Here is a 17336-nt window from a genome sequence, read left to right as displayed (position 1 = left end):
TGGCTGAAGGCTGTATGTCTGTGGGGAAACTGTACTGCACCTAATGTGGGGAACTATACTGCACCTAATGTGGGGAGCTATACTGCACCTAATGTGGGGGAAATTTACTGCACCTAATGTGGGGGAACTATACTGCACCTAATGTGGGGGAACTGTACTGCACCTAATGTGGAGAAAACTATACTGCACCTAATGTGGGGAGCTATACTGCACCTAATGTGGGGGACTATACTGCACCTAATGTGGGGGACTGTACTGCACCTAATGTGGGGGAACTATACTTCACCTAATGTGGGGGGACTGTACTGCACCTAATGTGGGGAAACTATACTGCACCTAATTTGGGGAACTATACTGCACCTAATGTGGGGAACTATATTGCACCTAATGTGGGGGTACTATACTGCACCTAATGTAGGGGAACTGTACTGCACATAATGTGGGGAACTATACTACACCTAATGTGGGGGAACTGTACTGCACTTAATGTAGGGGAACTGTACTGGTGCAGTACAGTTCCCCCACATTAGGTGCAGTACAGTTCCCCCACATTAGGTGCAGTACAGTTCCCCCTCATTAGATGCAGTACAGTTCCCCTTCATTAGGTGCAGTACAGTTAGGTTAGGTGGCACCTAATGTGGGGGGACTTATACTTATACCTAATGTGGGGGAACTGTACTGCCAACCGAATGTGCGGGGACTCATACTGCCAACCTAATGTGGTGGGACTTATACTGCACCTAATGTGGGGGAACTATACTGCACCTAATGTGGCGGGACTTATACTGCACCTAATGTGGGGGAACTATACTGCACCTAATGTGGGGGGACTTATACTGCACCTAATGTGGGGGAACTATACTGCACCAAATGTGGGGGAACTATACTAACTGTGTGTATGTGTGCGTATATATATGCATATATATATATATATATATATATATATATGTATATATATATATATATATATATATATATATATATATATGCACACGCGCGGCGTGAGTTTGTGCTTTAGGGTGCACACCCTAATGCAATAGGCTGCGCACGCCTATGGTGGCAAACTCTAAAGAGTTATATAGTGGCAATAATGGTCACAGGGGATTTTTATAGTTGAATATATGATACTTGCTTATGAATGGGCAAATGGTTTGGCGCTTGAGTTAAAGCAGAGATGTTCATGAGGAAGAAAATTTTTCTCATGCCACATGGTGTTTTCAGAGTTGGCCAATGGCCCGCGGTACGTCTTTCTTTACGCACGTGTCTTTGTATAGGATTTTTTTCCTCCAGGATATGAGAAGTATAAAGTTGGATGTCTACTTATTAGGAGGCTATTTTTGTCTCGGAATATATGTATTATACAATGTAGATTATTAAAAAATATAATTATTCTTTATTTTTAAAGAACTATAGAAATACGGTAATTCAAGACGAGATGAGCATGCCTCATGTTCCTTACCAGAGCGTCGTCATCGTACAGCTCTATGACAATATTCGGAGGGTCATCAGCAATTTCTTTTATCTCTCCGTGTATTATTATGTTGTTAAACAAGAGCATCTGGTTCCAGGTTGGTGAAAGAGTCTGTGGAATGATCTATGGATCACAAAGAAAGAATATAAGGAACAACTATTTTACATTCCTAGAGTTAGTTATTTAAAATATTCCATCAACAAGGTTGGGGCAATGAATCACAAGATACAAAGGTCTGGACCATTAAAATACTGGACAGGAGTCCATTGATTTGATGGTCCAGCCATTTGTTGATATACCATCAAATCAATGGACACCAAGGACAGAGGTACTAGGCCACTGGACAACAAGGTACGGGTATGTAAACAGTGTACTTATAAACTATTAGACATCAAACCAGTGATGGAGTCTCTAGCTGGGCTCCATAAAGAGTGAGTTCCTGAACGTCATAAGTTCAACAACATGATCAACCCCCCCTTACCCAACAAGAACTATGGGACTCTACCAGAAGTAGCTGTAAAAGTGTAACGGGAGAGGCCACAATCAAGCATTGGTGGCTGAGAGGGCCCGGAGGGCCCATAAACATCATAAACCACCATAACAAGACACCATTATTATAAACATCATAAACCACCATAAGACACCAGAATTATAAACATCATAAACCACCATAATAAGACACCAGTATTATAAACATCATAAACCACCATAAGACACCAGAATTATATACATCATAAACCACCATAAGACACCAGTGTTATAAACATCATAAACCACCATAAGACACCAGAATTATAAACATCATAAACCACCATAAGAAGACACCAGAATTATAAACATCATAAACCACCATAAGACACCAGTGTTATAAACATCATAAACCACCATAAGAAGACACCAGTATTATAAACATCATAAACCACCATAAGACACCAGAATTATAAACATCATAAACCACCATAAGACACCAGAATTATAAACATCATAAACCACCATAAGAAGACACCAGAATTATAAACATCATAAACCACCATAAGACACCAGAATTATAAACATCATAAACCACCATAATAAGACACCAGTATTATAAACATCATAATCCACCATAAGACACCAGAATTATATACATCATAAACCACCATAAGACACCAGTGTTATAAACATCATAAACGACCATAAGACACCAGAATTATAAACATCATAAACCACCATAAGAAGACACCAGAATTATAAACATCATAAACCACCATAAGACACCAGAATTATAAACATCATAAACGACCATAAGACACCAGAATTATAAACATCATAAACCATCATAAGACACCAGAATTATATACATCATAAACCACCATAAGACACCAGTGTTATAAACATCATAAACCACCATAAGACACCAGAATTATAAACATCATAAACCACCATAAGAAGACACCAGAATTATAAACATCATAAACCACCATAAGAAACCAGAATTATAAACATCATAAACCACCATAAGACACCAGAATTATAAACATCATAAACCACCATAAGACACCAGTGTTATAAACATCATAAACCACCATAAGACACCAGTGTTATAAACATCATAAACCACCATAAGACACCAGAATTATAAACATCATAAACCACCATAAGACACCAGTGTTATAAACATCATAAACCACCATAAGAAGACACCAGAATTATAAACATCATAAACCACCATAAGAAGACACCAGAATTATAAACATCATAAACCACCATAAGAAGACACCAGTATTATAAACATCATAAACCACCATAAGAAGACACCAGAATTATAAACATCATAAACCACCATAAGAAGACACCAGAATTATAAACATCATAAACCACCATAAGAAGACACCAGAATTATAAACATCATAAACCACCATAAGAAGACACCAAAATTATAAACATCATAAACCACCATAAGACACCAGTGTTATAAACATCATAAACCACCATAAGAAGACACCAGAATTATAAACATCATAAACCACCATAAGAAGACACCAGTATTATAAACATCATAAACCACCATAAGAAGACACCAGAATTATAAACATCATAAACCACCATAAGACACCAGAATTATAAACATCATAAACAACCACAAGACACCAGAATTATATACATCATAAACCACCATAAGAAGACACCAGAATTATAAACATCATAAACCACCATAAGACACCAGTGTTATAAACATCATAAACCACCATAAGACACCAGAATTATAAACATCCTAAACCACCATGAGACACCAGAATTATAAACATCCTAAACCACCATGAGACACCAGAATTATAAACATCCTAAACCACCATGAGACACCAGAATTATAAACATCATAAACCACCTTAAGAAGAAACCATTTTAGGAAACATTTTAAACCACTATAGGAAGACACCATTATAATAAACATAACCATTATAATAAACATAATGAACCACAATAAGAAGAAAACATTATAAGAAAAGACTTAGGCACAGAGAATATGCGGGCGGCACTACTGCAGAAAAAGGATACTATACCTAACATGAATATGGACAGTTCCTGCTTGGAGCTTCCAACAAGTCACTGGGGGTGCAATTCACCCATTAAAACATAACGTTTATTTAGTCATTAAAATGCCCACTGACACGTGGATACAACCTCAGATGGAGCTGAGGAAAGAAATGGCGACAGACTGTTTCACGGATATTTCCGCTTCATCTGAGGGTGGGCATTTTAATGGCTAAATAAACATTAAGTTTTAATGGGTGAGTGCATTTCCTATTCTCTTTTTGCCATAACCATTATAAGAAACATCTTAAACTACTATAGAAAAACATTATTGTAATAAACATCATAAACCACCAAAACAAAACTCCATTATAATCCTCAAACAACCATAAGAAGACACCGGAATCAGTTTGAGGGCCCTGTTACAGATTTTGCATTGGGGATCAAAAACTTACACCCCTTGGGCTTTTATCTCATCCATGGCATGAAATTGGTAGCGTGCAGATCCTACAGTGTGTGCTTCCGGGATGTATCAGGATTACGTCAATGCGGAGGAGAATATACATCAGACTAGGGGAGCTTCTCACCTTTGTCGTTTGGCAATGTGAAACAAATGTCACTTTGGCAAATGGATCAGAAAGACCTGAAGTGTCTGCGGCGATCAGCCCCCGGGCCTGGTACATGTGGACTCGCAACTGGAACAGATGTTTTTCTGAAAAATATCATTTATAAGCTCTCATGCCTTACACAAAACATTTTACAAAATCAAAGGGCATCCCCACCAATAGTATATCATTCTCCTATCCCATTGTTCATCAAGTACTCACGAGACCCTTTCATCTTCTACTATAGTTGGGGTTATTAGGGTCTGTAATAGGGACCTTCACCATTTCTTATGAATATAAATAGAGATTGTCATAGCTCCACCCCCAATGTAATCGGGCAGCAGTATGGTGACTGGACGACATCTGCAATAAGCCTTTATATTCTCCCTGTTTTTGGATGGGTTTCCTCTAAGTATTCCGGTTTCCTCCCACACCTGCTGATGAATTTAGATTGTGAGCCCCAGTGGGGGCAGGGGCCAATTTACAGGGGTACTCCGGTGGAAAGCATTTTATTTTTTTTTTTAATCAACTGGTGCCAGAAAGTTAAGCAGATTTGTAAATGACTTCTATTAAAAAATCTTTACCCTTCCTGTACCTTTTATCAGCTGTATGCTACAGAGAAAATTCTATTATTTTTGAATTTCTTTTTTGTCTTTTCCACACTGCTCTCTGCTGACACCTGATGCCCGTATCAAGAACTGTCCAGAGCAGGAGAAAATCCCCACAGCAAACCTATGCTGCTCTGGACAGTTCCTGACACGGACAGAGGTGTCAGCAGAGAGCACTGTGGACAAGACAAAAAAGAAATTAAAAAATAATAGAATTTCCTCTGTAGCATACAGCTGCTAAAAAGTACTGGAAGGGTAAAGATTTTTTTAAATAGAAGTCATTTACAAATCTGTTTAACTTTCTGGCACCAGTTCATTTAAAAAAAAAAAAAAAAGTTTTCCACTGGAGTACCCCTTTAAAACGTTGTTGATTATTTCTCTCCCACGAAACGCAGTATCACTTTACAGCACGGGCGGCACAACCTCATGAGAGTTTTCACCTTTGTTGCCCCATTGAATTATGTGTGGGAAGACAGTCCCTACAATTAATAGACGGCAGGATCACTATTTATTGATCTGGTTTATCTGAAAAAAGGGACTTGTCAGGGTTGGCCTGAGCCATCTGCGGTCACTTCGAAAGGCCTGGGCTTCGATAATATAACATTTATGAAGTAGAAGGCTCATTACTTTATGTTATTTCACAAAAACCTATTAGTCCTAATGATATGAGCTACTGTATATAGAGGGGGATTTATCAAAACCTGTCCAGAGGGAGTTGCCCAGTTGCCCATAGCAACCAATCAGATCGCTTCTTTCACTTTGCAGAGGCCTTTTCAAAAATGAAAGAAGCGATCTGATTGGTTGCTATGGGCAACTGGGCAACTTTTCCTCTGGGTAGGTTTTGATAAATCTCCCCCTAGGTGTGCAATGGCAATGCTAACGTTTACGGGTTTTTTTTTGTTTTGGTTTTTTTTATAAATGAACTGGTGCCAGAAAGTTAAAGGGGTTCTCCCTTGTTTATACAGTTTTTTGTTATTATGTTTGTGTGTTATGTGTGTATAAGTATGTGTTTTTTTTACGTGTGTTGTGATTATGTATATATGTATTTTCTTACCTTTTGTGAAGATCCGGAAGCTGGCCCCTTTTTCTTCCAGTAGCTTGCTGTGTAACCTCGGCCTCCGCCATGTTGTGTTCGGTAAATGGGATGTCGGGGGGTGTGTTCTTACTTCTGTCCTTCCTATCTTCTGACGTCCGAGGTGAATCTTTTCTTCCTGTTTCTTCCGTGGCTCAGCGACGAATCTGCGGCCCCTCCCGGTGCATGCGCAGTTTTTTTTAGTTTTTTTATTTTTTACCAATAAAGTTGTTTTTGTCTAATTGACAAACTGTCTGCGCATGCACGAGTACGCAAGTGCTACGCTAACAGCGCAGCGTACGTTAGGTCTACGCTAATAGTGTAGCTTCGCACAAGTGCAGACAGTTTGTCAATTAGACAAAAAAATCTTTATTGGTAAAAAAATAAAAAAAATACCTGCGCATGCGCCGGAAGAGGCCGCAGATTTGTCGCTGAGCCACGGAGGAAACAGGAAGAAAAGATTCGCCTCGGACGTCAGAAGATAGGAAGGACAGAAGTAAGAACACACCCCCCCCCCCGACATCCCACTTACCAAACACAACATGGCGGAGGCTGAGGTGCACAGCAACCCGCTTGAAGAAAAAGGGGCCAGCTTCCGGATCTTCACAAAAGGTAAGAAAATACATATATACATAATCACAACACACATAAAAAAACACATACTTATACACACATAACACACAAACATAATAACAAAAAACTGTATAAACAAGGGAGAACCCCTTTAAAACAGATTTGTAAATTACTCATATTAAAAAATCTTAATCCTCCCAGTACTTATCGGCTGCTGGATGCTCCAGAGGAAGTTGTATAGTTCTTTCCAGTCTGACCACAGTGCTCCCTGCTGACAGCTCTGTCCATGTCAGGAACTGTCCAGAGCAGAAGCAAATCTCCATAGCAACTGGTGCCAGAAATTTAAACAGATTTGTAAATTACTTATATTAAAAAAATCTTTATCCTTCCAGTACTTATTAGCAGCTGTGTGCTACAGAGGAAATTCTTTTATTTTTGAATTTCTTTTTTTGTCGTGTCCACAGTGCTCTCTGCTGACACCTCTGTCCATGTCAGGAACTGTCCAGAGTAGCATAGGTTTGCAGTGAGGATTTTCTCCTGATACAGGCATCAGGTGTCAGCAGAGAGCACTGTGGACAAGACAAAAAAGAAATTCAAAAAGAAAAGAATTTCCTATGTAAGATAAAGCTGCTAAAAAGTACTGGAAGGATAAAGATTTTTGAATAGAAGTAATTTACATATCTGTTTAACTTTCTGGCACCAACTGAATGAAAAAAAAAAATGTTTTCCACTAGAGTACCCCTTTAACAACACCCTACAGAGATTACCCCCTCTCTCTTTTAAGGCAGTGGGAAACACTGCTCTTAAGTCTTTGCAAGCTGATTGCAAGACGTTCTGCTCCTGGGACCTCAGTGATAAGCTGCAATCTGTGAAGGAACCTGGTAGCAAGTATTAAACGGGCACTGTCAGATTCAAAAGCTTTTCATATGTTGTACATTTTGGCAAGACATTAACCTTTCTAATATACTTCATAAAAATGTTTATAGAAATCATGGCTAATAAAAAAGACCACTAGGGGTCCCCATACCATCCAGAACATAATCCTGTCTGGCTGCAGTATCATCATTGTCCCAGCTAAAGCACAGGCAGGGACAAAGTCCAGTAAGTGAGGACGGGACTAGCGCTCCTCTCTGCTCAGTGGCGTTGCGACCCGGGTGCGGGGGGTGCGGCCCGCACCGGGTGACACCAACCTAATGGGGTGACACCAAGACGCTCCGCAGCACCCCCCCCCCCCCCCATCTGTGCCCGACCGGCCTGCCATCCGTCAGCACCCCCCCCGCGCTGTGTGTGCGGTGCGCCCGTCCGTCAGCAAACCCCCTCTTTCACCTTCACAGTGCGCCCGACCGTCATCACACCCCTCACCTTCACCAGCACTGTGCCCGTCCTCCGCTCCCACGTCTGCGCCGGCCTGACGTCACACCGCATGGCCGCGCAGGAGGACGTGAGTTACGTCACTCCCACGGCGCCCGGTGAGAAGGATCGCAGCGCTGGATGGGTGAGTGTGTGTGTCTGTCTGTCTCTATCTATGCTTGTGTGTGACTGTGTGTGTGTGACTGTGTGTGACTGTGTGTGTTTGTGCGACTCTGTGTGTGACTGTGTGACTCTGTCTGTGAGTGTGTCTATCTGACTGTGTGTGTGTGTGTGTTTGTCTCTCTGTGTTGTATGTGTTTTTTTGTGTGTGTGTGTGTGTGTGTGTGTGTGGGGGGGGGGGGGGGGGGTATAACCAGCGATCTATTGTGGGGAGACTTTGACCCATTGTGGGGAACCTGCAAGGGAACCTGCGGCCTAATGTGGGGAAACTACTACCAAATGTGCGGAGTCTATGCTACCTAATGTGGGGAATCTGTGCTACCAAATGTGGGAAGTCTATGCTACCTTATGTGGGGAATCTGTGCTACCTAATGTGGGGAAATTGCTACCTAATGTGGGGAAATTGCTACCTAATGTGGGGTAACTGGTACCTACCTAATGTGGGGGAACTGGTACCAAATGTGGGGAATCTATGCTGCCTAATGTGGGGAATAGATGCTACCTAATGTGGGTAAACTGCGACCTACCTAATGTGGGGGCACTGCTGCCTACCTAATGCTCCCCCCCTGGCAGTAGCACCCTCATCATCCACCAGCAACACCCCCCAGCAGCACCTCCATCAACATATCCTGATGGTGGATGATGGAGGTGCTCCTGCCAGGAGGATGATCCTGCCGATGGATGATGGGGGTGATACTGCCAGGGGGGATGGCCAGTAGCACCCTCATCATCATCCAGCAACACCCCCCCAGTAGTAGCACCCCCATCATCCACTAGCAACACCACCAATACCCCCCTTCCTTGTTAATAGTATCAGCTAACGGATGTTGAGGGGTGTTACTTTGGTTGTGGTATTATATTCAGAGGGGGCAGTGTATGGCAACGTTATATTCAGAGGGCGCAGTTTGTGGTAGTATTATATTCAGAGGGCGCAGTTTGTGGTAGTATTATTAGAGATGAGCGAACTTACAGTAAATTCGATTCGTCACAAACTTCTCGGCTCGGCAGTTGATGACTTATCCTGCGTAAATTAGTTCAGCCTTCAGGTGCTCCGGTGGGCTGAAAAAGGTGGATACAGTCCTAGGAAAGAGTCTCCTAGGTCTGTATCCACCTTTTCCAGCCCACGGGAGCACCTTAAAGCTGAACTAATTTATGCAGGAAAAGACATCAACTGCCGAGCCGAGAAGTTTGTGACGAGTTGAATTTACTGTAGTTTGCTCATCTCTAAGTATTATATTCAGAGGGTGCAGTGGGTGGTAGTATTATATTCCGAGGGTACAGTATGTGGCGGTATTATATTCAGGTGTACAGTATGTGGCAGATTTATATTCAGGGGTACAGTATGTGGCAGATTTATATTCAGAGGGTACAGTATGTGGCAGATTTATTTTCTGAGGGCGCAGTTTATGGTAGTATTATATTCAGAGGGCGCAGTTTGTGGTAGTATTATATTCAGAGGGTATAGTGTGTGGTGGTATTATATTCAGGGGTACAGTATGTGGCAGATTTATATTCAGAGGGTACCGTATGTGTTGGTATTATATTCAGACTGTACAATGTGTGGTAGTATTATATTCAGTGGGTACAGTGTGTGGTGGTATTATATTCAGGGGTACAGTATGTGGCAGATTTATATTCAGAGTGTACAGTATGTGTTGATATTATATTCAGTGGGTACAGTGTGTGGCGGTATTATATTCAGGGGTACAGTATGTGTTGGTATTATATTCAGTGGGTACAGTGTGTGGCGGTATTATATTCAGGGGTACAGTATGTGGCAGATTTATATTCAGAGTGTACAGTATGTGTTGGTATTATATTCAGAATGTACAGTGTGTGGTAGTATTATTTTCAGTGGGTATGGTGTATGGAAGGTTTATAATCAAAGAGTATAGTGTATAGTAGTATTATATTTAGAGGATACAGTGTCTGGCAGGTTTATAATAATAATTGTTTTCATATAGAGGATGAGAATGCGCTGACATAGTGAGGAGTCATCTGGGCGTCACATTCTGGAGAGAGAAGTTTTAGCTGGAACAAGTCCTGGCGGTATGTACCATCTGAATTAGATAAGGAAAGACTATAGAGAAGACGTCACCTGTAGTCACTGATATCATTGTACATTCTCCTCACTATAGAGAAGACGTCACCTGTAATCACTGATATCATTGTGTATTCTCCTCACTATAGAGAAGACGTCACCTGTAGTCACTGATATCATTGTACATTCTCCTCACTATGTCCTATCAGAGCTGTAGTCACTTGTCAGTTCTACAGTTAGGTCAGTGAAACTACAACTCCCAGCATAACCTCACCACTGCTCAAAGGGGTACTCTAATGGAAAAAAAATTGTAATCAGCTGGTGCTACAAAGTTAAACAGATTTGTAAATTACTTCTATTTAAAAATCTTAATCCTTTCAGTACTTATTAGCTGCTGTATAAGCGATTCACAGGAAGTTATTTTCTTTTTTAATTTATTTTCTGTCTGACAACAGTGCTCTGTGCTGACACCTCTGTCCATGTCAAGAACTGTCCATAGTAGGAGCAAATCCCCATAGCAAACCTATCCTGCTCTGGACAGTTCCTGACATTGACAGATGTGTCAGCAAATAGCACTGTGGTCAGACTGGAAAGAACTACACAACTTCTTGTGGAGCATACAGCAGCTTATAAGTACTGTAAGTATTAAGATTTTAAATAGAAGTAATTTAAAAATCTGTTTAACTTTCTGGCACCAGTTGATATAAAAGTAAATGTTTTCCAGTGGAGTACCCCTTTAAGTAATTCTGGGAGCTGTATATTTAAATGGTGAAAACTTCTTTAACACTTTCCTATTCTGTGGCAACTGGTATATCTGATTATTATACTGGAATTTCTCACAATGCGCTACAACAGTGGTGTCTGTCACAACAGGCTAAAAACTTACTGGGGGGAGGGGGTAGGTATGGGGGGTGACACCATTTTCTACCGCACCGGGTGACACCAACCCTAGCAACGCCACTGTCTCTGCTCACTCCTGTCCTATCAGACTGTAGCATGAAAACAGAGAGGAGGGGGTTACAGAGTATCCTGCAGTGATTGGATGAAGAGACACAGAACAGCACAATAGACTCAGGGAGGAAGTGAATGCATGTATGGTGAGTGAGGGTGGGCTCAGTGCTTGCCTCGGACACGCCCCTTCCTGAGCACTCAGAATGAGTGAGCAGCAGAACGGAGAGGTTTGTGAGCCAGATACAGAAGCTAGACACAATAAGGATCCTGATCTGGGACTGTCATCAGAATGCTATAACATTCTATTTTAATATGAGTTATATTAGCACCAAACCACTTGAAGGGGAATTTCACATCGCAATGAGTTATGGTATAAAGGTCAGCGGGGGTCTGACTTCTGGGAGCCCTGCAGCACATGAGATTCAGAACTGCAGCACAGCTCCATTGAAGTGGAAGGGACCAGTTGCAATTCCCTGGACAACCAGGTGGCCAGGAGCGGTGCTGTATAGAAAAAAAGGGGGTGAATAAGTAAGAGGCCCTTTCATTCTTAGGTTCAATGGGGTCCCAAAAGTTGGAACTCACTAATCATAAAGTGATGGCTTCCCTTAATAATATGCCATCACTAGGAGAAGGGAATGCAACTTTAACATAGGTTGGCACTAAAATGGGCACTGTCAGATCGAAAAACTTTTGATATTTTGTTACTGAGGAAAATTAAAGACCTTTTGTAATATTTTTGTTTAAAGAAAACTGCTCCTGAAAATCCCACCACTAGGGGGTCTCCATACCTATTTGTACACTAACCAATCCTGCAGCAGCAGCAGGCTTGTCTATGAGTCATGGACAAGAGAGGACTCATGGACAAGACTGCATGAGCAGACAGACCAATCACCTCCCACCACCACAAGGAGGGACACACCCCCTCCTACCACACACCAATCACCTCCAACCACCACAATGAGGGACACGCCCCCTCATACCACACACCAATCCCCTCCCACCACCACAATGAGGGACACGCCCCCTCCTACCACACCAATCACCTCCCACCACCACAATGAGGGACACGCCCCCTCCTACCACACACCAATCACCTCCCACCACCACAATGAGGGACACGCCCCCTCCTACCACACACCAATCACCTCCCACCACCACAATGGAGGGACACACCCCTTTGGTGTCCCGGTACAGGACCTGGTCCTGTTCCTGTCTAAAGTCCCCTCAGGCAGAGTCCCTTCATTCCCATAGGGCTCTCCTGTAGGGCTTACCCCTGGTCGCCTCATGCAAATTGTATTGATATGTTATATAATGTATAGGAAATATATATGTATAGGACCTTTCTCAGGTCACGTGATGTACATTTGTAATGTATAATTGCTTAAGGACCTTACTGGGTGATGTGATGTACCCAGAGTCCACTGGGTTCAGGACTTACAGGTTTGCTGACCAATGAGCTTAGTCCAGCCCCTTATAATATAAAGGGCTGTAGCCACTAAATTCTTTCTCTTGAGTTCCGGATTATCAGGCAAGCACAAGTATCTCAGCACAAATCTCAATTCAACTAGGCCAAAGCCTGAAAGAACCTGCAGCAACAAAACTGTGAGTTACAAAGCTCAATCTATCAAATCTTGTGTGACCAGCTCAAAGATTATAATTAGTAGCCCAGTGGCCTGCATCAAAGCTCATTGCTTCAAAGTCCCAGCAAAACCTGTGAGGAACCTGCATTCCGGTTACCACTGAAAGGTGTACTCCGCCCCTAGACATCTTATCCCCTATCCAAAGGATAGGGGATAAGATGTCAGATCGCCGGGGTTTCCGCTGCTGCGGCACCGCACTATCATTACTGCACAGAGCGAGTTCGCTCTGCGCGTAATGACGGGCAATACAGGGGCTGGAGCATCGTTACATCACGGCTCCGCCCCTCGTGACATCACGGCACGCCCCCCTCAATACAAGTCTATGGGAGGGGGCGTGGCGGTCGTCATGTCCCCTGCCATAGACTTGCATTAAGAGGGCAGGCCGCGATGTCACGGGCGGAGCCATGACGTCACGCTGCTCCCTCCCCTGTATCGCTCGTCATTACGCACAGAGCGAACTCGCTCTGTGCAGTAATGATAGCACGTGCCGCAGCGGCGATCCCCGGAGTCCCCAGCAGCGGGACAGCGGCGATCTGACATCTTATCCCTTATCCTTTGGATAGGGGATAAGATGTCTAGGGGCGGTGTACCCCTTTAAGAGACTGTTATGTTTGAAGACTGTTGAATAAAATCTTCAAGTAAAGTTCTTCAGTTTATTCATAAAATCTGCTGTGGACATTCCGTTATTTTCCCTACCGTTTCTCGGACGGTTGGCAGTAGGACCATTAACACTAAGGAAACCGCACCCTGGCATCACGACATCTAAAGGTTAATACCAACAGACTCTGCACTTACATCAACGCAACACCCCAGACACCACAACTCTCCTAGTTCACCACATCCCCTTCCCCTGAGAGGATTGCTAACACTGTGAGGGATTTTTATAATAAATATAGGTGATAGAGGCAAAAAAATGATATGTACATGGTCAGGATTAGGTAGTGAAAAAGACACTGAGGGCCGTCCTGATGACTTGTGGTTGGGGCAGCATGAAAGTGATTGGCTTTAGCATGGCAGATTATCCCATTAAAGGGGGTTATCCAGGAAAAAAAAAAATTATATATCAATTGACTCCAGAAAGTTAAACATATTTGTAAATTACTTCTATTAAAATTTTTTATCCTTTCAGTACTTATGAGCATCTGATGTTAAAGGGGTATTCCAGGCAAAAACTTTTTTATATATATCAACTGGCTCCAGAAAGTTAAACAGATTTGTAAATTGCTTCTATTAAAAATTCCTCATCCTTTCAGTACTTATGAGCTTCTGAAGTTTAGGTTGTTCTTTTCTGTCTAAGTGCTCTCTGATAACACGTGTCTCGGGAAACGCCGAGTATAGAAGAGGTTTGCTATGGGGATTTGCTTCTAAACTGGGCGTTTCCCGAGACAGGTGTCATCAGAGAGCACTTAGACAGAAAAGAACAACCTTAAAGGGAACCAATCATCAGATTTTACCCTATATAATGCTTGGCAAAGCGTTATATAGGGTAAAATTGTTGTCCTCACCATCCTCGGGGGACACTCCTGCCCCCAGGGATGGTGAAGATATGAAGTTATAAACTAGTCACCGCCGCCGCCGTAAGTAGTCACCTGGGCGGGGAGCTCTTCTCACCAACTCCCATTCTTCGGCCGGGAGCGACGCCCCCTCCGCTTGATTGATGGGCCGCGTCATTGTTCCGCTCGCTGAACAGACGGAGCAGAGTGATGACGCGGCCCATCAATCAAGCGGAGGGGGCGTCGCTCCCGGCCGAAGAATGGGAGTTGGTGAGAAGAGCTCCCCGCCCAGGTGACTACTTACGGCGGCGGCGGTGACTAGTTTATAACTTCATATCTTCACCATCCCTGGGGGCAGGAGCATCCCCCGGGAATGGCGAAAATAAAGATTTTACCCTATATAACGCTTTGCCAAGCGTTATATAGGGTAAAATCTGATGATTGGTTCCCTTTAAAGGGGTATTCCAGGAAAAAACTTTTTTTTATATATCAACTGGCTCCAGAAAGTTAAAGTTTTTTCCTGGAATACCCCTTTAAGGTTGTTCTTTTCTGTCTAAGTGCTCTCTGATGACATCTGTCTCGGGAACCGCCCAGTTTAGAAGCAAATCCCCATAGCAAACCTCTTCTAAACTGGGCGTTTCCCGAGACACGTGTCATCAGAGAGCACTTAGACGGAAAAGAACAACCTTAACTTCAGAAGCTCATAAGTACTGAAAGGATTAATATTTTTTAATAGAAGTAATTTACAAATTTGTTTAACTTTCTGGAGCCAGTTGATATATATAAAGTTTTTTCCTGGATAACCCCTTTAAAACAAGTGTTGATCTCAGCTTTATGTGCATGCTCACTTATGGGAGAGACAAGTAGAGACGCCTTCAGAGCTTATTATCTATAGAGAGCTTATTGAACAGGACAGGACAATCTAACCCGTCTTATTCATGTTTCCCCCGACACCAGATGTTGAGCGGCTGCAGACTTAATACTGTTATGGAGTAATGAACTGTGCTGTAGGAGTCTTTAATGAAGAAACCAGTTAAGAAGAGTATAATTACCTTTGTGAACTGACACGTAACTCTTCTAAATGAAATCTAACTATGAAGCCTGTAGTGCCGGGACGGCCTTTGATAGATGGGTTTTAATATAGTGCTCACAGGGCCAGCGTATTGGAATACTCATCTGAAGGATGGTGGTGGTAAAATAGTTCTACAATATTAACCGTGCATTGTTCTCCGCGGCTTGGTGCAGCTCAAAAAGACACAAAAATTTCGGGTTTATTCACAGATACTGTATTTTTCGCCATATAAGAAGCACCCAATTTTAAAGCATGAAAATCTTGAAGAAAAAGATTCAGAAACTTCAACCTGCGGACCTCCAGATGTTGCAGGTTGAAGACCACTGGTATTGGAGGTAATGCTCATGTGTCCCCTCCGCTCCGGACCCGTCACCGCTGCCCTGGATGTCGCCCTCAGTCGCTGTCACTGCGTCCCCGGGGTGTCCCCGTCGCTCCGGAACGTCTCTGCTGCCGGGTATACTCGCTCTCCGTCGCCGCCATCACGTCGCTACGCACGTGATGACGACGAAGAAGAGCGCCAGCCATGCAGGGGATCCCGGCACGGAGCAGACACCGAGGAGGCAGGTAAGGTCCCTCCCGGTGTCCTGTAAGCTGTTCGGGACGCCGCAATTTCACCGCGGCAATCCCGAACAGCCCGACTGAGCAGCCGGGTTAGTGTCACTTTCGCTTCAGACGTGGCGGTCAGCTTTGATCGCTGCGTCTGAAAGGTTAATACAGGGCATCAATGGCGGGTCCCGGACGTTTATGGCCGCAGGGACCGCCGCGATAGGACAGGTTTTAATGTGTATTTGCCGTATAAGACGCACCAACTCCCCCCCAAAAAGAAAAAAGTGCATCTTATACGGCGAAAAATACGGTAATAACAGTCCTGCACATTATGGTACTGTCAGGCTGCTGGAGGAGCTAAGCCAGCGGTGCCCAACTATTAAAGGCGTTACAGCAGTGAATGGGTAAAGTAAAGCTTCTAGCTAGGCAAGGGATGGGGATTTTGGCACCTTGGAAAATTTTAGATTTTAAAGAGGTTATCATTCATAAGGCGATTTTAGTACGTACCTGCCAGACAGTAATGGACATGCTTAGGAAGGATCTGTGCTTGTCTTAGGGTTAAATGGCTGTGTTGTGAGATTATCAGAATACTGAGGCTTTTTGTAACCTGGCTTTTTCCTGTTGGAGTTTGTTCCCTCAAATTACAAGTCCCATAATTCCTTGTTTGTAAGTATAAGGTCACTTTCCTCTCTCCCACATCAGACACCCCACCCATTGAAACACAGCTGTGATCCTTTCCATACAATAGACCTCTGATCACCTGACTAGTGATGTAATGTCTCGGGCCGTACTGCAACCTGGGAAAACCTGAGACGACAGTAATCTTGAATGCTGAAGAATTGTGACACCACCATGAAACACAGGTACAGACACTATATTATGAATTACACTAACTTTACAGCCCCTGTAGCATAGTCAAATGAAATAAAAAATCCCGGAATACCCCTTTAAGTATTTTCTATGTACTTGGCAGGGCCAACCTAAGGTTGTTGGAGGTCTCTTGGCAAAATATTCAGGGGGCTTATCCCACTGTAGGAACCTGGACCCCACCTGACCAGGATGGGGGCCGTGTGATGCAACTGCCTGGGCTGCTGGCTTGGTGGAATAGCAGTGGTGCCTCCTCTTACAGCATAGCCTGGTACACAAGATCCTAATATTTCTCATACAAGGTCTGGACATAGGGGGAGATTTATCAAAACCCGTGCAGAGGAAGAGTGGTG

At 43.2% G+C, this 17336-nt stretch overlaps 1 protein-coding gene across 3 annotated transcripts in view; it reads right to left on the bottom strand.

Moving 5' to 3' along the window:
* The window catches only part of FER1L6 (fer-1 like family member 6), a 207020-nt gene that overhangs the window by 100674 nt on the left and 89010 nt on the right, over window positions 1-17336 (bottom strand). For all 3 annotated transcript variants that reach the window (XM_056522715.1, XM_056522714.1, XM_056522716.1), the window contains 2 exons: window positions 4573-4697; window positions 1460-1594 (listed from right to left, as the gene is read on the bottom strand). In XM_056522715.1, coding sequence (XP_056378690.1) covers window positions 1460-1594; window positions 4573-4697 — 260 coding nt within the window. The remainder of the gene's footprint in view (window positions 1-1459; window positions 1595-4572; window positions 4698-17336) is intronic.

This window comes from Hyla sarda, chromosome 5, assembly GCF_029499605.1.
Source record: "Hyla sarda isolate aHylSar1 chromosome 5, aHylSar1.hap1, whole genome shotgun sequence".
Classification (NCBI taxonomy): Eukaryota; Metazoa; Chordata; class Amphibia; order Anura; family Hylidae; genus Hyla; species Hyla sarda.
Note: the sequence above shows the minus strand (reverse complement) of the source record. Positions and strands in the feature narration are given on the sequence as shown.